At 42.4% G+C, this 21091-nt stretch overlaps 1 protein-coding gene across 2 annotated transcripts; it reads left to right on the top strand.

Annotated features, from left to right (window-relative positions):
- The first annotated feature begins 2202 nt into the window (after window positions 1-2202).
- ARPC1A (actin related protein 2/3 complex subunit 1A) lies at window positions 2203-17936 on the top strand. 2 transcript variants are annotated; one of them, XM_055708886.1, is made up of 10 exons: window positions 2203-2361; window positions 5647-5728; window positions 6306-6410; window positions 8685-8907; window positions 10612-10719; window positions 14113-14325; window positions 15395-15470; window positions 15668-15861; window positions 16577-16667; window positions 17552-17936. In XM_055708886.1, exons 2-10 carry the CDS (start codon window positions 5665-5667, stop codon window positions 17588-17590), a joined length of 1113 nt encoding a protein of 370 aa, XP_055564861.1. In that variant the 5' UTR covers window positions 2203-2361; window positions 5647-5664; the 3' UTR covers window positions 17591-17936. The 2 variants fall into 2 exon arrangements, with proteins under 2 accessions (XP_055564861.1, XP_055564862.1); XM_055708887.1 differs by having other exon boundaries at window positions 5624-5728.
- The last annotated feature ends 3155 nt before the right edge of the window (window positions 17937-21091 follow it).

Below are 21091 nucleotides of genomic sequence, written 5' to 3'. Positions count from 1 at the left end.
CAGGAACAACAGTGGGAAATTCTCTGGAAAGCTTCACTGGAGACAGGGCCTCAGTTTTTAAACTTAAAAGCTCTGCAGAGTTCCTCGTTTAGATACTTTCACTCCATCTGGTGAAAATAATTTTGTAAACATAAACCCATACTTAAATGTAATTTCATTCATGTTACGTAATTTTACTTGGCCTAGTTGCGTATCTTTTAATCTGTGCAGCTGATCTAGTTTTATCGTTAAGCCAATAAGAGCTGCAATGATTACATATCTCACAGTTACAGAGCCATAGTAACAACACTGATTTAGGAGACCATCTACTCTAGCCTCCTTCCTGAATGCAAGATCTTCTATTGCGCTTCTGCTATTCTGACAAGTATTTGCCTGATCCATTCCTAAAAACCTCTACGAGCAGCCCTACATCCTGTCAAGCCAATCCAGCACAGGGCTTGACTACTTCAAAGGAATCACAGAGAATTTTTTCCACTGTAACCTAGATCTGCCTTGCTGTTATCTTAGTTTATAACTTCTCGCTCTACCCCCAGTGGGCATGATAGAACAAATTGTTCCTTTCCTCATAGCATCAGCCTTTTATCTATTTGAAGACTTACCACATCTTTCCTCAGTTTTCTATCCTCTCAACAGGCTCAGCAAAAATCATGTGTTCAAAGGCTCTGATCATTACTGTCTCCTTTTTCTCCAAACTATCCGTATTTCTCTTGTGCAGAGCCCAGTACTGGACATTCTCTTCCAGCATAGCTCAGCCAAGGAGTTGTCTGGACACGTTATTAGTGTTTTCTTACCTATACGGACCTGCACGTTTGCAACCCCTGGCAGCTCCTCCAACCTTTCCTACAACACAGCCAGATGCTCAATTTTCCCCAGTCTTGTAATTCCGCAGTTGATTACATTAAAGTTACAGCAGTGCACCTGCTACTGAACCGCATCCTATTTTTACCATAGAGATTCCATTTTGAAACCTAGTCCTAGGACTGTGTTATTTCTGCCTTCAAACTTGATCTTCAAATGCAGTAATTGCATTCTTTATTTCATCATGGATGAGTAATGGGCATGGGTAATTCCCTGTACAAGCACTGCTATCAAGTACATTTTTCCTCAACCAGTTTTGCAACTCCCTTAGAGCCATATCATCTAGACTGGTTTCCCAGTTTATTATTAGAATATCCTGCAAGCCAGTGTCAGAAGCTCTACTAAAAATCAAGATATATGACATATACTGCTTCTCCCTTATCTGCAAGCCTTGTATGCTGCCAGAAAAGGAAATTAGATTGGCTCAACTCATTCATGACAAAGCCATACTGGCTAGCATTCACCTTCTTGTTTCCTTTTAGACGCTTATAAATTGTTTATTTTCTCTCAGACTCAAAATTAAATTCACTACTCTATTGCTCTTCAGTATATCTGGGAGCCACTCATCTCTCCCAATTCCCCCAGACTTGCCGCTTTTTTTTTTTTTTGTACTTGTCATACTTGAGCTCATGAAACCTCGCAGGCAATGAAGTTTTACAGGAGCCAAACCATGAGACCTCGAACAGCAGGCAGCTCCCCGCGGGGATTACGAGTAGGCCAAAGTACTGCAAACATACTTATTTGCATATTCCAGCCAGATAGGAGGGAAGGTCCCACAGCACCTAAATGGGTTAGGATTGTCATCCCCTGCAGTGGGGAACACCTTCCTTCCGTCCTTGAGCCCCCAAAAGGGAGGAAGGTCACAAAGATTGAACACAGTAGCTCTCAACCTCCCTGTAACTCCAGCCTTCCCTGAGCAAGCCCAAGCGACCTCCCCTCAGCTCCCCACAACCTCCCCAGGCCCACCGCTCGGGCCCGCCAACCTCCGCCTCAGGAGGCCTCACACCAGCCAGCCCCTCCAGCTGCGCTGCGGGCCCACAGACACCCTGCTGCCGCCGGCAGAGGCGGCCACGGGCCCCCTCCCCTCCCAAGGCTACCGAACACCAGCGATGGCCACAGCCCCCTTCCCTCCACAGGCTGCTCGCTCGCCCGCCCCGGGCCGCCCCTCAGTGAGGGGGACGAACAGCCTGACGGCGCACGCGCACCCAGCGCCGCGCGCCGCGCACGCTCCCGCCCCGCCGCCTTTGTGTGAGGCGCGGGCACGGCGCGCGGCCCCCGGCGCCCTCCCGCCGCGCAGGCGCAGAGCCGCTCCCCGGCGCGCCCCGGCCTCCCCCGCCCCTCAGCGCGGCGGCGGCGCAGGCGCAGGGCGCGTTTCCTGGCTCCCTTGTCAGTGCCGGGCCCCCCTCGGCCTCCGCTGCCGGCCGCTCCCTCTCCCGCTGCCCGGAGCGGAGTCGCGTTGACTGACCAGAGTCCGCGAGTCCCGCTCCGCTCCCGCCGCCTCAGGTGAGTGCCCGCGCCGGGGGCGGCTGTCCGCCGCGCCGCTGGGCCGGTCTGCCCCCGCCCCGGGAGCGATGGGCGGCGGGGGGGCCTGCAGGCCCGCCGGTGCGGAGGGGATGGTGGGGGGGAGTCAGCCCACTGCGGCCTGCCCGTGCGGGGGGGGGGGCGTGCCCTGCCCTGCCGTTGCGCGGGGGAGCGGCGCTGTGGTGGGGGTGAGGCGGTGGGGACCCCCAGCCCCCTCGCCCCCGGGGGCCGGGGCCGCACGGTGGGTGGATGGGACCGGGGAGGGGGCTGCCGGGTGGCCTGGGCCGTGCCCCTGCCCCGCCGCGGCCTCCGCGGCAGCGCCCTGCACCTACGGTACCGATGCGGGGCCGGGCCGCGCCCGCCGGGGGTCCCACCGCGGGCGGCTGTGCCGGGCCGGCGGTGCTCGGGGTCGGCGGTGCCCGCGGAGCCCGGGGCCGGCAGCCTTGCTGTGAGCAGTCAGCCTCCCGGGAAAGCTGTGTGGAGTGACTGGGGAGGGAATGACAGCAGTAGGAGGCAGTCCTTAATTATAGCCACTTCTCTGCCGGTTGTTTGAAAGTGATGTAGGTGCTCTGAAAATAGGCGAGGATTCAAAAGATCCTGTTCTCTCTCTCTCTCTCTCTCTCTCTCTCTCTCTCTCTCTCTCTCTCTCACACACACATGCTGTCTCCACTTCTGAGCCTCCATCCTTGCTAGCTGCCCGTCCAGGGATGGGCTCACACCACATGTTTCTCACCCCATTGAGAGATGACAGCAGCTGAGTCCTGTACTTCCCAACCGTGATCTTTTCAGTCTACATACTAAAAGAATTCCTGCTGTGCAGGGATGCAAGATTTCTTTATTTTCCTCCTTTTAAAAAAAAAAAATACCAAAACTGAAGGACAGTTTGCATTTGCAAAAAAAGATCAGCGATAGCCATGTTAATTACTTGACTTACAGATTTATCATAACAGTGTCTTCCCTGGGTGACATTCTGAGGCTGGCTGACAGCAAGGCCTTGCGGAGTTTACTACATATGAATTATAGCAAGAATCATAGAGCCAGTTGCATTTTCCTTAGTGAAATGGGTGTTTGATTTTGTCTATGTATCAGTAAGGAATAAATATAACTGGAAGACTTCATTGAGATTTATCTTCCCAAAGAAAATAGCACTGCAACTATCAGATGACAGAAACATTGGTGCTTTTTGAGGCTATCATCGCTATTGTTTTTAATGAGTTTGTTACCAAAACGGAAAACAGTCACTTGCGACAAGTTACAGTGCTCGAGAAACTCAGTCAATGGGAAGGAATGGATCATATTGCTTGTCTAGGCTGTCCTTGGGAACAGCATGTAGGTTAGTAAAAATCTCTGAACTAGAAGTTACATATAAAACATTAACTACATGTAAACGATACGTGCCAATCTGTGAAGAAAATACCAGGGTTGTATTAGAAAGTGTTTCAAAATAGCTGCGTTCCTTGGGGAGGGGAGATTGGATATTTTTACATTTTATTTCGGAAAGAGTAGAAAAGAGTGAGCATTCCTTGTTGGTAGAACAGCTCTTCAACTTTTCCTGTATATGGAAATGTACTGCTACTGAATGTTGGCATGTACTATAGCAAGATCGTGGAAAAAGCAATTTGCAGTTGTGTTTTGCTTATATTAACACATGGGATCTCAAATCATGGCTATCAAAGGTAACTCTGATTATGTCAACATTTTCACAGTAATAAAAAATATTTTTCTTAGGACTTACATATAATAACTTCGTTTGATTGGTAGAATATGTTTATTAGAACCATGAAGATCATGCTGGTTAAAATTATGAACAGGACTTAAAGTTAACTCATATAGTTAGAAGTTGTATTTTAAGTATATTTGAAATGTAACCATAAGTTGTATTTCTTTAAAGTAGCAGTGCATTGTTTCTTAGAAAAAAAGAAGAAAAGAAAAAATCTCTCCAATTATTTGCATTGACGAAGTACTGTGTCATCTCTTCTCCAAGATTCAGCACTTTCAGCATATTTGTTAAACTAGTGGTATGGTAGTAATTGCTAAGCTCTGTAAGAATGTGCTCATCTTTCATTCACTCCTGAGTTTCTGTTGGACTGCCATTCATTTCCTGTTTGCTTCCAAGTTCCTACCTTGTCCTGAAGCCTCCACCCTCTGCTAACATGGCCATACTTGGGTATGTTGTAATTTCAGGCCATGATGGGTGTGGATGTCTTGGAATGACATCACAGAGATACTTCTTTTTAGATGTATATGTGGGGGTAAAAAGACTTTGATCCATCAGCCAAGGATAAATTGCTGTGAAAATGAGTGGAATATATGGAAGGAATTGACAAATCCAAGTTATATGTATTGAACTATGCACATTTTAATTATTACAGGTGACCTCGAGTTTTTATGATGTTATCTTCTATCCATTTATGCTGCCCTTGGTTCATACAGGCCACAGAATACATTGTAATGTTTTAAACAACTTCATATTTGTGGGTCGGTACACCTCCAATTGTAGGCGTTCAGCAATGTCTCTTGTAGCAGTTGTAAGCTAAAGCTAGGTATCTAGCTTTTTTAAAAACATTAAAATACATACAAAATAAAATGATTCAGCTTGTTCTTTTAGTGTTTGAATTTCATGGGGGCAAAAGCCTAACTATAAAACAGTTCAGTGCTAGAATTAATTTTAAGAAATTAGTAATGAGTTAATTACTAACCTTTATAATCTTTTTGCTAGGATACATATAAATGACTTTATCAAATAATACATCAGCAGACCGCAGTTACATATCAATGTTCTGGACACACCAATTTAACCTCCTGAAAAAGAAGAAAAAGATTTCATTATAGTGCTGCCTGTGAGCCTTGATACACATCAGGATTTTGAATCAATTCACCGAGCTGTGTCCCTAGAAGTATTCTACTTCCATAGTAAAATTAATAGGTTTGTTAGATTTCCTAAGAATCTGCTGTCTCCTCTGTGAGGATATATCAAGAAGCAAGCGTATACAGCTTTTAGGGCAGCTACAGTTAGCTACAGTAAGCAGGACAGTTCAGATTCATCAGCCTACTGAAGATACCGGGGCACATGGCAAAGGTATCTCTTTAGTGGCCTTAACATATTTACTGGGTAACCTGTGATCTTCTGTAAGTAAGTTGTAACACTGGACTGAAACAATCTAAGTCAATGTTGAAGGCTGATTTTTCTCTTAATAACTATCTAATTTTGAAGTGTTTTGTTGTCCAATTCTACACCTTTCAGCTTTTTCAATTTTTACAACATAGGAATATCTTTAACTCGGAATGTCTCTACATCAGTTTTTACTAGAGCCAATCACCTGCCATGCATGGAACAGAGACCGTACTCGTAAGTAATATGTTAGTTTTAATTTTTAATTTTTTTCAATAGCTATTTCTCTTTGCTGTCAGTTTGTGATCTTGTTATTTTGTGGATGACGTTTAGGGAAGGTATGGTCAAATATGTAGTGCTGCACATTAAATGTTCCACTTATGATTCAAAAAGCACGTCTTCTAAATCTGAATTTTTCTAAACCCATGTCTGGAACTCTGACATATAAGCAAATCTAGTCTTACTAGTGTTCCAGAAAGCTTTGCCTCTTGGTCTGAACTCCTGGGACCTCCTGGGAATAGCTCTTACCCTCTTTGACCCTCTATTTCCATAATTCAAACCAGCCCTTTCTTTTAATAGCCTAGTTTTCTACTATAATGTGGTCTGTTAGGTTCCATGTGCATTGTCTTTCTATGCAATATACTCATGACTAATTATTTGAGAATATCCAGGGATGTTGGCCCTTTGTTTACAAAACCCATGTAATGCTGTGAAATTTGAGAACATAGGGTTTAGATTGGAAAGTCTTTCCAAGTAAAGCATTTGGTATTAAAAAGCCTTCTGTACTATTGGATTGTTTTATTTCCTCTTCAAGAGATTGCCATTAGCCCTAATAATCATGAAGTCCACATCTACAAGAAGAGCGGGAACCAGTGGGTAAAGGCTCATGAGCTAAAGGAACACAATGGACACATTACAGGTAAGAGGAGATTGTGCTGTGCCAGACGTTAAGCTTGCCAGCCCTCTGTTTTCCCCAGTCAGGAATGTGAGCAGGAAATCTGCAAGTGTTGAGTAAGTAGATCTTTTTATAGGTTGGCATTCCCACTTAAGGAGAGCTTTGCAGCGTTTTTCTGGACTGCATGCCATGAATGTTAGGAAGAAAAGTCCTGTTTAATTTCTAGACATTTCAGTAGAGTAACTGAACCTTTCTTTCTTATCTGTTGCTTATTTTTCATCTGTAATGACACGACGAGAATAAATTTTCAGTCTGCTGAGGTCATCTGTTGTGTCACAGACTCTCCTGGTGATACATGCTGCTATCTTTCAAGTGCTAGTATTAAATCCATCAAGTATACAACTGTTGTGTTCGTTTGTGGTTTCCGACAGCATTAAATATCCTTTTTTAGGGACTGTATAAAGACTTGAAGTGGTCAGTCCTGGACTTATGACAGACCATCAGTGAGCACATTTTACTGCAGGCCCAGAGTATCTGTTGATCCACAATGAAAATGTAAGAAGAGCTGCCATGATGAGTCACAAGGTGTTACTTTAAAAACGTGATTGTCCTGTGGTAGTCTTTTATATTACTGAGTTTTTTTCATGGTGATATTTTTATAAGGACTGTATTCTCTGAGGAAATGAAGGTAATTAATACAAGCACTTGCTCAGACCAGCAATATCCTTTATTCTGTTCTCAACTCACTAATGGGCAGAAGTATCTGCCCAACAGTGTTTTGCAGGAACTTTATTCAATTAATCTGATTCTTGCTGTCAGAGAGCACAACTGTACGTGCTTTTTTGTCAAGAGTCACTTGGGCTAAATTTACAAATGACATGCTCTTCCCCAAAGACATTTCTGTGCATTTTACTTATACCTGTTAGTGTTAGAAGCCAAATATTCACGACTTGGGAAAAGAGCTGTCCCTGCTTTCCTTCATGGCATATACCTTTGCAATACTAAATGCTGTGGTTGGGGTAAAGAAGAGACCTAAACTGTGGTTAGACACAGGAGGTAAACTGATCAAACCGCTTGTTGTCTCTGATGAGAGTGATTCAACTGCTGCCACTCTGGCTTCTGATCACAAGGGACAAGATCCCTTGTCTTGCCTTCTGTGTCTTGAATCAGAGGTTTGTGGTGAGCTGCTTTTGTTTACTTACAGGAAGAGCATTATTCGCTCTTATTGCTGGCTTATTTTTCTGCTGAGCTAAAAAGCTGGACTTGCCATGGGTGAGAACACCACCAGTCCTGGTGCAAGGAAGGTGGTGGGCAAGAGAAGTGAAGGGAGGCAAGGTGGTCCCCCTTTCAGAAGCAGTGCTGGATTGACTTATGTAACTATAGTTTCAGATTACCGATCTCTTCAAAATTGAACTTTTTAAGCATAAGTCAGTTTCAAGGTAGACCGTGTATGAATAATATGGTAAAAATAGTACAATTTTTTTCCATATTTTTTATCCTTTTTCAGTTTGTGTGCTTAAGGAATGTTTTTGGTACTGAACGCAGTTATGGAAAACCATTGAAATACAACTTTGTGGCAGGAGAGTTCAGGATTGCACTCTGCCTCTCAAAGAAGGATGTTAAAGAAAAGGTGAAAAATAATGTTGCCGTAAGACTTTCCAGTTGAGAACATCCTTTGTTGCATAGGAGGGGAAAGAAGCAATGGAAGGCTTATCAAAGGCTTCATTTTATTCTTTGTGTTTGTTATTTTTGCTTGGCAAATGTTACTTTCTCATGGCACAGCTTATATAGGCATGGAAAAAAGTGGACTGTTTCAGTACGTAAAGATTGATGACATCTAACCCCAAAAAACCCTGCTATCTAAACATTTAGATAATGACTTCAGTCTGGCAGCAGGTGGACAACTATGTTAGAGGTTTGTGCGTAGTTTCAGAGTTGCTGGGTTTCAGCTGTTGAAATGGGTCTCTTGCAGGAATCGGTGATTTGAAGGGTGCAGGCAGACAGGCCTTAGCCAGTCTGCAGAGCTCCACCTGTGGGCCAGCCATCAGAGCAGGCTTCCTTAGCAGCCAAATTCTGTGTGGAATCTAGAAATTCAGGATCTGCAGTTTTGCTGAAAGCTAGAGGGAGAAACAGATGACCCTAAAAGTTTAAAGTGGTTCCTGGAGAATGAGGGAAGAGGGGGAATACTAACATTGCATTGATAACTGTCTCTCCAGCGGAAGGTTGTGAGATTTCGGCTTACTGTAAAGCAAACAGTATAAAGGGAAAAGTTTATTAATGTGAACTTTTAAATTGCAGGTATTGACTGGGCTCCCAAAAGCGATCGCATTGTAACTTGTGGTGCAGACCGTAATGCCTATGTCTGGAGTCAGAAAGACGGTGTGTGGAAACCAACCCTTGTGATCCTGAGGATTAATCGTGCAGCCACCTTTGTGAAATGGTCTCCCTTGGAGAACAAATTTGCTGTGGGAAGTGGTGCTCGACTTATATCTGTGTGCTACTTTGAATCTGAAAATGACTGGTGAGCTGTTTGAATTTAATTTCCATTTATACCTTTAAGATCTGCACGGGAAAGCTAAAGCCTGGACTTTAATGGTGGTAACTAGGTTACTATTTTACTAATTCTGAAAATCTTCAGGAAACGTAGAAGGATAGGCCTCATCAGTTCTTTTGTGGACTTTTTACATCTTGGGAAGAAGGTTCCCTCTTTTACTTTGGCGTAGCATCTAAAGGCTTTTGACTTAGCATATTTTCATGTTATACGTGTTGGTGTGGATGTGTTCTGGCTGACTGCCAGAAATGTTGCTTTTCTAAAAGTCCCAAGAATTTCTGCAGAGTAAAAATTTCTTTACCACAAGTGTATGGTTGAAAAAAAGAGAAATGTTTCCACCCCCCACCTCCTTCCAGAATGGGTGAAGAAACCTTGCCTTGAGCCTTTCTTCCTTATATATTATCTTGGGCCATTTCTTGTCATTAAAGAATTCATGTCTGTCACTTACCTCCAGGGTGGTCTATTAGATGTTCAAGCTTGTCATCTACTGGTTCTGTATTCTGTCATATATTTTTATTACGGTTTATAGATTTCAGACAGGACTGTCACAAATATTTCCACCATTAAAGTTTTTTCTCTTTGGCATCTAAACTGAATGCTTCTGATCTTTAATGGCTCGACATTTGTAGCTGTACGTGTTGGAGCTCCATTTACTCTATAATCTGTAGGTGCAGTCAGTATGTTGAATATCTATTACTTTGAGTTGCATAAACGTGCATAAAAACACAGGTGTCTGTGCCCACTGTTCCGTGTGCAGTCTTCCACATGGAGATGGTAATTGGTGATAACATCTGCAAAATACATTTTTAAAGATTATTTTGGACTTTTATGCTTTCCAACGTATTCAGTTATTAACATATTCCCTGCTTCACTTGTCTGCAGAATTATCAAAACCTCATATGTTGAAGACCAGTAATTTGATGTGATCCTTAAAACTGTTTGTGCCTCATGGAAGTAAATTCAAAGAAAAAGCACTGATATCCCAAAGGCAATCAAGCGAATAACAGATGTCATTACTGTTTTGTAAATTGTAATGTAAATTGTAAAAAAACCTAAATCTGCAGAGACGTATTTAGGCTAATATTGATGCATTCAACATCAGGACCACTTTTCGCTGTACTTCAAATAACTGATATGTATGCATTGGTCCTATCATTGGAAGTTCACCAATTTACTTGTTGCTTTTTAAGGTTATTGTATTATTAAATAGTAGAAGAGTTGATAGGCAAGAGAGACAACTAAAACTCATGGGAAGGAGCTGGAGAGGGCTTGTATTTGGTGATCTAAGAACACAGTGCTTCTTAGCTCTATTGCTAAGTCACAGGCAAAGCTGAGCTCTTATTCATAGCGTGTAAAGGACCAGGCAATTACTGTGCAAAATTGACATTAAGGAGTTCCATCTGATGCATTATAAAAATTAATTAGAAGGGAATAGGACTCGGGTGAAGAGATGTATATTTAACATGACTTCATTCACAGTATTTAAAATTATAACTAAGATAACCATATGAAGTTCATGGGCTGTACAAGAGAATATGAAAGATTTGACATAATGTGTTTCGCAAAACTGATGCGTTTATCATTGGCAAGGGATGATCTTTTTGTAGAGTGCTTCATGCATTTGTGGGAGTGCAGTAAAGTATTTTCATATAAATTTTATCTCTTTTAATTTAGGTGGGTGAGCAAACACATTAAAAAACCCATTCGTTCCACTGTCCTTAGCCTGGACTGGCACCCAAACAATGTTTTGCTGGCTGCAGGATCCTGTGACTTCAAGTGCAGGTGAGAGAAAATAAAACATCTGTAAATCAGTCTGGATTACTGGTTCAAGTTAATCAGTAGCATGAACATGTTGGTCATGCATTTGTCATTAGAATAGAAGATGGCTCATTGTACACTGTTGTTACAAAAATAAAATACCCTGCCTGAGAAACTTTGGCACTACTGTATGCAGGCTTTGAACTACTAACGTGTCTGTTGAGGGCACACCTGAATTTAGTGAACTGATGGGTTTCTTTACTAGTAGTACACAGAAGCAGTACTAGTATGCATGCACTGAGTGCTGAGATCTAGTTGTTAGGCTGAAATTAGACTAGCGGGTTCTGTCTTGTAGAACAGCAGTGCTGCTGGTTAGAGTTTAAAAAGCAGTATCCTAATGGTGTAGTTTCAAAATGCAGAGTAACTTGGCACTTCCAAAGGTGGTATCTCATCTTTTTCTTCCCCGAGTCACTTGTTCTCTCCCCTTTGCCTGTGCTATCCTTAATGTTCTTGCAGCCCTGTGGTAAGCACTGTCAAGGAACTGATCTACCTGAAACTCAATGCAACAAAACCCATTTTTGAAAAGCATTAAAAAAAAAAGGCTTGTAAAAACAGATTGGCATGTGAGATGGATGGTGTAGTCTTTCAAACTGATTGTGAAATTACACCATGAGAGGAATAGGTCCGGCACATTGCTCTGTGTGGAGTGATTGGGGTCACTGCGATGAAGTCTCCATGGGGAGCTGTCTGCAGAGAGGTTGACTTTAATCCATATTTTACTTAATCACTGGTACCTTAAATAATAATGAAAGCTTCTTTTCTTAAATTCTTTATGTAATAGAGCAATTCTTTAAGTTTCAAAGTGTGTACTAAAAATGACTGAGAAGGTGTGGGAGGGGGGAGGAGGGACTGACTATTACATTTCTTATTTCAGAATGAATCCCATGCATCTAAATTTTACCCTTTGATACCGTTTTTATGTAAGGAGAGATGCTAAATGGAAGCTGGGAAGAGGAGGAAAATTATCTACCTTTAAGGCCTTATCTCCAATTTTAATTAGATAAGCTATACATGTTCACCTCCTTTCACAAAAAATGCAATGTAAAACATACTCATTCATCTTTCAGAAACAGCTGCTTTTCACATGTGAATTTTTTTCATGTGTGTTTATAAAGCATCTCAGGACTCTGACATGAGGTCAGCTGACACATAGATCTAGCTGTCTTGTTACTTTGGACTTGAGCTCTTTTGTCTCCAGCCTCTGTTCAGTGCTTGTTATGTACATTGCATCCCTGATGTACCTCCTCTTTCCTGTTTTGGTTGAGAAGTTATATTTGCATACTTTTCTGTTCAATGTGATTTTTTTTGGTTTTTTGAAAGGAAGTCAAGGTCTGGTTCAGTCAATTTCCTAGCAGCGTTCTCTAGAAGACTTGCTTCATCTTTTGTATCCCATCAGAAAACTCGTTCTGTCCTGCATGCTATTTCTCTGAAAATGGGGTATATTTTGAAAAAAACCTCACCAGATCTTGGTTTGAAATGTTTGGAAAACTTACTACTCTTCCTTAACATTGTTCTTTAGGATGAATAATTTAATAATTTTGCTGCTTTTATCATAGATATCTGTATATATAAACATTAAAGAAAGGAAAAGTAGTGGAGATCGGTACTGGGTTTATGTTTCTGTTTCTTCCCCAAAACCATGAAAGAATATTATTTTTGGTAAACAATGAATACAGATCTCTAGAATTCCAGTTGTAGGGCATGTTCAGTTACATATTAAAGATAATAAAGGTACCTGGGCCTGAAGTATGCATCTGTTCTGATAGGTGGTTCTGAAGAAAATTATGAAATGGATCTGCCAGAGCCACTTCCAACTAATAAGCAGCTAAGTGGGAGACATTTTGGAAAAAGAATGAAGGGCAGAAGAGGCTCCAAGTTGATAGGTATTCAGCAGAGTTTTTTTGGTGGCTGGCCTAGATTAGCTCTCTTACCTTTGTCTTTAGAAATATATATATAGCTAACAGCACCACATAGGTGTGAGTTTTATATTCTTGCTGGAACAATGTTGCCCTGGAAATGAAAGTCATTTCCCAATGTTCTTTGAAGGCTAGGCCCTTCAAGCTGAGATGAGTTTGGTTTTAAAAGAGGGAGACTTTTCAGTAAGGGAAAATACTCTACTCTTTTTTTTTTTTTTTTTTTTTTTTTAACTAACAGTTATCTTCAAGGTCTTTCACTACTTGGGAATGATTTTTCTGCCTTGTGTCAAAGGCTGTTGCTTTAAACTTCTTGTCCTATTTCCATACATTAAGAGAACCGTCCTTTTAGATGTCTCTATAAAATTAAGTTTGTTGAAGGATTATCATTAGATTATATTTAAACTGATCAAGCTGAATATAAATTCATACTTAATTCTCTGAAAATCTGTACCTAATATAGCTGCAGTTAAACCCTTCTTGTTCCAAATGATCAGCTTTATTTGAATAAGCTGAATATAGGTACTTTTGAAGTGCATACCCCACACATGTAAAAGATTTAAAAAACAGGGAGGAGGGGAGCAATATTTCCTTAGTCTCACTATAAAATAATTCCTTTTTGTGTTTGACTGCAGCCATGAATATTTGATTATGGTTTTTCGTTTATACTGAAATGTTTCTCTGGTAGTAGTGCGGCACAGCTCACTTGCTCCTCCTGTTCAATGGATCCTAATCTTATGTTTATGACGTCCCAGTAACTTCCATGGTAACAGTCAAGAACACCATATTGTGGCATGTCTGAATCATGCAGAAGGAATTTGATGAAAGGGGGAGGCTTTCTATTTAAACATATCTTGAAAATTGTAGTGCTGGGAAAAAAACTATAAAAACATTGTGGTATTTCAGGTTTTCAAGGCATTCTTTTAGTAACGAGCCAGAATAAGGTAGTTCAGAGCCCCTTTGCTGGCATTTGAACATCAGATTTCTTTCTTTGAAATCCTGCTAAAAAGTGAATGTTCTTAAAAAGTGGGTAATTTTGTAGGTGTTTGTATTAGCTTCTAATTATATACAGTGCAATTTGTGTTTTTTTCTGTAACTGAAGAATTGACTTTCAGTTATTAGCACCACAAAAGGGTGAAAGGGAAATCTTAGCACAGTGGTAAAATGCAACGACAATGTATGTTTTTTGTGCCATCTTCTGGAAAAAAAGGAGAGCGATACAAGAATGGCGTTTGTGAGAAACCTGCATGCATTACACCCTTTATACTATTGCTTTCTCTCTGTACACTGAAGCTTCCCAGCCAGTAGTGGCTTGTTTTTTAGAGATAGCATAGTATTTCATTTCAGTAGAACCAAATGCATGTTTGCTTCCAATGTGAAATATATATGAAGCTCCCAGGAGTTTTTTTCTGTCTTTGTTCATGCTGAAATCTTTTATTTGCAGGGTGTTTTCTGCTTACATTAAGGAAGTGGATGAAAAACCAGCCAGTACACCATGGGGCTCCAAAATGCCTTTTGGGCAGCTGATGTCAGAATTTGGGGGTGCTGGAAGTGGCGGATGGGTGCATAGTGTCAGTTTTTCTGCCAGCGGTAACCGCCTAGCCTGGGTCAGTCATGATAGTACTGTGTCAGTTGCTGATGCCTCGAAAAATATGATGTAAGTATGCTCTTTCTCTTGGTTATTTTTTGTTTGACATAGAAGGAAGCAGCATGTGGAATATTGGGCTTGCCACAGCAAGACTTGAGACTGAAACTTTCCAGTTTTCACAATTATACTGTAGATTCCAGGAGTCTCTTTAAGGCCTATATAAATAAGGTGGATTCTTAGAATTTTAGATTATATAATCTAAATTTGTTAGAAGAATTCTAAGAATTCTTCAGTGAGGGTATAGTGAATCTCCTTTGGGGGGTGCAGGGAGCATTTGGGGAAAAAAAACAACGTTCCACTCTAGTGATTGGGTCCTTGTAGATGGATTCAAGAGAATCCAGAAACATGCTCACTTCATAACTACCCAGATCCTATCCCCAACCAGGATCTGTAATATAAGTTGTTCATTTCATGAAACACTAATTCCAAGCAATAGCCTTAAGACACTACTGCTGCCATTGCAACAAAATATTTTATTAACAATTCCTCCTTGTGCTCCTCATGTTAATCTGCGTAACTTTTCAGTGTCCATGGCTTTCTAACTAAGAAGGAACAAATTCCCCATATATTTTGGTAGCAGATTTCTGGTGGAGCATCCAGGTGTTGCTGTGCTTCAGTTTGAATTATGGTTGTACAAGTACTAGGCTGGGGATATCATTAAGTATAAAGTGTTCTAGAATTCTTTTCTCATTTGTTAAATCACAAAAATTGTTTTAATTTAACATACAGGCTTTTTCCCTCCTGAAAACTTCAAGCATGTTTTATATGCAAATGAAATTAATAGCTTCATCAATTTGAACCTTTTTGGGGAATATTCTTTTAAAATTCTTGCCACTGTTTACATAAAATACTAGATAACTTCAGCCTTTCACCCGGAATACTTCATGTTTGTTATAGATCTTCCAGGACACTTTTATTAGGTTAAAACTTTTTATTATAAGTTACAGCCTTCTGGTGTCACCTCAGGACAACTGACTTACTCTCCAATAATCCTTGTGTGGGAACGGTCTCTATTTTTTGCTGGAGCCAAAGATTAGAGGTTTCAATGAAGTCCTCTGACAAATGTTCTTGTGTTTAGGGTTTCGCAGCTGAAAACAGAGTTCCTCCCACTCCTGAGTGTGTCGTTTGTCTCCGAGAACAGTGTGGTGGCAGCTGTAAGTGTCTATTATTTTCTCCTTGTAGAGTGTTGTAGTGTTCTGGAGAGGCGGAAACACCATACGTTATGAAGTTAGTAATCAAGCTTTTCCATAGTGTCAGTCTTTACCTTTCTGCAGTTAACAGTAGCAGAAAAACTAAATGGTGATTACGGTGGTTGTATTTCCTGACATGCTTTCATGGTGTTTGGTTGCAGGGCCATGACTGCTGCCCAATGCTTTTTAACTGTGATGACCGTGGCTTGCTGACTTTCGTTTCCAAACTAGACATTCCAAAACAGAGCATCCAGCGCAATATTTCTGCTATGGAACGTTTCCGGAATATGGATAAAAGAGCCACTACAGAAGATCGTAACACTACCCTGGAGACACTGCACCAAAACAGTATAACGTGAGTGTCTTGGCTGCCAGTACGAGGGGAAGGAACACTCTCCACATCCCTTTGCTTTCCCAGGATGTACTGCAAACCTGTGAGAGCTCAGATTTGCTCTACCACGTGGGTTTAGCTGGTATCCCATTTTCATTTTAGTCTTTCACTAACAGCTGTCTGTTTCTAGGACTTGGAAGCTGGTAAAGTTAATCACTAATGTAGCATGCATGCTACTGCTGATTGCTCATGTTTAATGTGCTCTGTAAATTCAACAGTTTATCTTATCAAGTATGTAGGTAGTTCAGAGGAAGCTGATAGCACTATGCAAAGTCTAGTCAGCAAAATTCACCTGAAACAGGAATCCACATACCAGCTTCCTATTTCAGATGTTATTTACATGTGTATTTATTCATCAAAAGGATTGATTCAAGTTAGTTGAGTAAAATATCCTTGCATTTTAAAAAGTATGTGAGCCCAGAGGATGCTGACATTCCTGAGGTGATTTGTCTTTGTTCAAGGAAAATGTTTAGGCTGCAGCCACCAAACGATAGAAGAGCTTTCAGCATCCTTTTTCTTTGCTTGTTTTTCTGAAGCATTGTACCAAAAATCTGGCATAAGCTCTGGTATACTTGTGTCTCCCTTTGAGAGAGTAGGAGTTGAATTCAACCCAAATTTGCCAGCTTTTTGGCTCCCTGGGATGGGTGTCTGTGTTACAGCTATCACTCTCTGTTTTCAGCCAAGTGTCTATTTATGAGATAGACAAACGAGATTGTCGTAAATTCTGTACCACCGGCATTGATGGAGCAATGACCATCTGGGATTTCAAGGTACGCTTTTACTCCCATGTTTATGTGAACTAGGTGGATGGTGGGGTTTTTTGATTTCTAGCATCAGCTTCTGTGGCTCAGCCCTAATGCAAGTTTTATTAGCAGTAAGAATCCAGACTGGAATATTCAAGGCCATTAGTGAACTCCATAAGGAAGACGGATCCAGGATGCAGCATAAATGCAGATATACGTTGGTTAGCAGATGGTGCTAATCCAGACTTAATTTTTTAATGGAATTGCTTAATGTCCCTGTAGGAATCCCACTAATTCTTTCCTTCTGCGACCTCTACCTCAGCCACAATGGGGCTGGAACGATCATTGGTATGACAGACCTGCTGCCTCTTCTTGCTTCCATCCCTTTGGATTCTGCTCACTGTCTGTCAGCCCAGCGTGGTCCTGCCCTTTTTAAATTAACTTATCAAATAGTAAGCAGTTACTTCAAACAGTTACAAAATACAGTAAGCACTGTATCGAAAACCCTCAAAGGATTTAATAATGCAAGTGCTTGCTTTGCTGATGGCTGGCTTGCAGAGGTCTCTGCTGCCCCCTCCCACCAGGCTGCAGAGCGCTGCACGCTTCCTTTTAGGAAAAGAACAGTTTCCCTGTACTGTCTAATGCCAGAAAGCTCTGGTGGGAACAGGAGCCAAATAATAAATTGAGGTGACTTATCAACTGCCTCAATGCAGTTTCAGGGTGAGCGGGTGGAATCATTGGTCTGTATACACGTGAGTTTGAAATGAATGACTATAGTGGTCTCTGACTCTTGAATATGATCTCAAGCATTCAGGGTTTTTGCTTGGTTTTCTTAGCATCAGCATTTACACTGAATCATTTAACTCGGGATACTGTAGCAGATGGTGATTAAGATTTTTCTCTCTTTCAAGACCTTAGAGTCCTCTATTCAAGGTCTACGAATCATGTAAAGATGGATTTCCGTGATCTAGCAGGACAAACTGCTTGACAGAATGCAGCTCCCACATCTGCACAAACCCGAAAAGGGAGGAGGAAGGTGGAGTATTTGGAAACACTGAGAAATTACAGCTTGGCAGATTTTCTTTTGAATCTAAATTTGGTGAATTGTGTTGGTTTCAAAATCAGCTGTGATTGTTCCTTTTTTTTATTTTTTTTGGTTGGTTGTTTCATTCCATTCTTTACCAAAGCTGCTCCTTAAGTAGTTTATTGCAGGAAGTTATGAATCACTAACTTAAAAGGGGAATTTTATGTAAATTGTCTGCTAGAAATAATAATAATAAAAAAAAGAAAAACTGATTATTTGTTTTGATGCTCATTAGCAGTTATGAAAAAAGGGATATTAAGGGAATTAACTCAGAGAGAGAGCGGGGAAAACCCTGCACTGATATTTTATGGCCTTAAAACAGGAAAAGTTCATCTTAACTGGAAGTTTCTTAAAGTTGACAGATGAAGACTTGGAGTTCTGATGATCTGGATGTGAAGATGCAGCTGAGTTTCTTTCAGGGGAATTGTTCCCTTGAGGTGATGATTTTGGAGGATGAGTGATTTTGTCCTACTGCTCAATTCTGTCTGCCTAGCATTTAATCCAGTAATAAGAACAAATTAACCTGAATGTCTTTTTTTTTTTTATTGTCCATTTAATGGGTCATGATTTTCTAAAGGCAAATGACCAGAATTATTTGTGGTTAACTTCCAGGGTTTGTACAAAGACTTCTCACAGTGCAGTGCCTAGGATACAGGGTGGAAGGCTGCATGTGGAAAGTGGGGCAAAAATCTGCTGAGCCAGATCTTAGGAGGATGGATAAAAGCAAATCACTTTGTAAGTCCGTGAAGCTACACAGGCCTGCATGTCGTGTTAGAGCCAAGTGCTCAGCTGGTAACGTACTGTATTCATAATGACTGGTGGAGAAGCGAAGCACACATCTCAGAGGTATCGGCATGGTCTGGCTTCTGTGCAGATCCTCTGCCTCCATGTGACTGTACCTTTTGAAGTTCAGTTCTGAGCCTCAGTAGCTCACGGAGGCATTTGCACGTAACTTTATTCACATGGTCTAGTTACTCTTAGCTGTATTGCTACCTTGAGGCTGGAGGCAGGCTGTGCTCTGGAGGGGATTATCTGTTTCACAGCATTGCTTTACAAGGTTTAAGACTTTCTCATTTCTGTTGAAAATGCAGAAGTGTCTTAAAAAAACCCCAGTGACTAAATTTACCACTTCCTCTGGAACCAGAGTTGCTTCATACACCGCTCATTTCTCAGCTCTGAGCGATTGAAAAGGAAGGGTGAAAGATAAGCTCGCAGCAGATGTGTAAATGTGGCACTTAGGGACATGGTTTAGTGGTGGGCCTGGCAGTGCGAGGTTAATGGTTGGAGTTGATTCTGTGATTCTGTAAAGCTGACAACTGCTGTTCGTCTGCGAGTGAACTGTGTCCCTCACAGAGCTGGATCGTTTTCAGGTGCAGTCTTGGTTGCGTGCAAAGAAGTGACTGTTTTTCCAGTTCCTTCAGATTTTCTTGTGTCTCCCATCTTCCTCCCCTGGCAGTCAAGTGTGGCTTTGTAATTTTCTCTCCCTTCTAAACACAAAATAATGACTGTTTAACCTCTACTCACCTTGCAGTCTGGTGACCTGATGTGTGTGATGACTTGTGGTGGGGTTGGGTGTATCGGGTAGGATACAGTGCTAACAGAGTTAAAGGGTCACAGGGATCCAAGGTGACCCTGCCAGCCTTGACAGATGGACAGAGGAGCACGGGTTTGGCTTTGTCCATCTCCCTGTGTACTATTAGTTGCTTATATCTCACAGACAGGAATGATTTTGTTTCTGAAGTCACTTTTTGAAAGTGTGATGGTTTATTTCCAAAAGTGTTTTAAAAAAGAAGATTCTAAAATATATGGTACAAGCAACACAAAAGAATCGAAAAAAACATCTAATGAGAGAGTGGAGAAAATAGATCTCTAAATGTTTATGCCTTGTTTGTTTTTTTTCTGTATGAAAGAGCTGGAGAGGGTAAAATGAGCCTGTTTGCTCCAAAAAGCCAACAAACTGAGGTCTGATGAGACTGCTGTAGGTTACTCTCTGAAAGGGATATGTATGCTGGAAGTCTGAGATAAAAAAATGGATTGGAAATATTTATAATAAATAGAAAAGGACTGAGGAAGGGGTATATCAAACCCATCACTTGGGGCATAATTCAGCTTAAAACTGTCCCACATGCTGGGGCAGGGAGTCGTGCACCAGCTGATGGTGGGGGGTCCAGCTTTCCGGATTTGCAGGCTGTCGCTCCGCTCTGGGAGGGCGTTCTGCTGCCGTCCCACCTCCAGCATCCAAGAGCCGTGGCCGAAGCAGGTGGGCGTTTGGCCTCTACTGTTCCCTTAGTTGCCTCCCCCAGCTCCAGCACTGCCCTTTGTGCCCAGCGTGGGTGAGGATTCACCAGCCTGTTCAGCTAACCGCGGCACCGGGCTGCTTAGCATGTGTTTGTGTGTGCTCGGGTGAGCAGTGCCTCTGGAAGCCATTGTTGCGAGAAGGCTCGTGGTTGCAGTCTGAATTACAGGCTGGCTGTGTGCACCTGACGTGACACACCAGTTAACAGACTGGTGGTGGGGGAAGAAATGGGGCTCTATGCAGGCAGGGGTGTCGGGGACTGTTTGCTGGAGCCTGCCTGAAAAACTCGCCGGCCTGTAAATGAAAAGAAGCTGCAGAATTGCTGCTGCTTTTCATTCCCCTCTGTCCCACCACCGAAGAAAACCCCAGGAAAAAAATGTTCTGGTGCACCCGGCATCTGTGCAGTGGGTAGTTCCTCGGCGGCCTTTCTGCGGAGGACCCGAGTGCTACAAGGCGTGCTGCCGGGGATGCGGGAGGGCTTTCTGCTTAATCAAATGGAGGCAAAAGGAGGCAAAGAATTTAGCCAAACGGTGAGCTGGATTTGGGGAGAGACCCCGCAGGGCTGAGCCTTTGTCCCTGGCCTCCACAGCACTGGCTTATTCCCCTGTGGGCTGTCGAGCCCAGGGGAAACCCAGGCAGCGTTCGGAACCGGTGTGCCCCCGGCAGAGGCAGCTCACTGTACTCGTCAGCACAGGCTCAGAGAGGAGCTGCAGCAGGCGCAGCAGCAAGATCAGAGGCGACGAGGAGATGCGATAGCAGGCAGCGCGGGGGGCGACGCTCCCCTCTGCCTTCTCTTAACGACATACCCTGATTGAGACTGCAGAGGTTAAACTGACCCACCGTTCATCCACATCCCTGCCTGGACGGGATCTGACATGAAGGGATGAGCAGAAGGATGGTCTGTGCTGCGTCCTCACATCCCGCACGGATGAGTGCTGCTGGCCTTGGTGCAGGGCTGGTGCCGGAGGCAACGGTCAGATACCTGGAAAACCTGAACCCTCCCGGTGAAGAGCAGCGGTAGAGCAGTTTGTAGCCAAAGCAGAGGGTGGCTAGCAGGAAAAACTTCAGAAA

The sequence above is a fragment of the Falco cherrug genome, chromosome 4, assembly GCF_023634085.1.
Source record: "Falco cherrug isolate bFalChe1 chromosome 4, bFalChe1.pri, whole genome shotgun sequence".
Classification (NCBI taxonomy): Eukaryota; Metazoa; Chordata; class Aves; order Falconiformes; family Falconidae; genus Falco; species Falco cherrug.
This window is presented reverse-complemented; position numbering and strand designations above follow the sequence as displayed.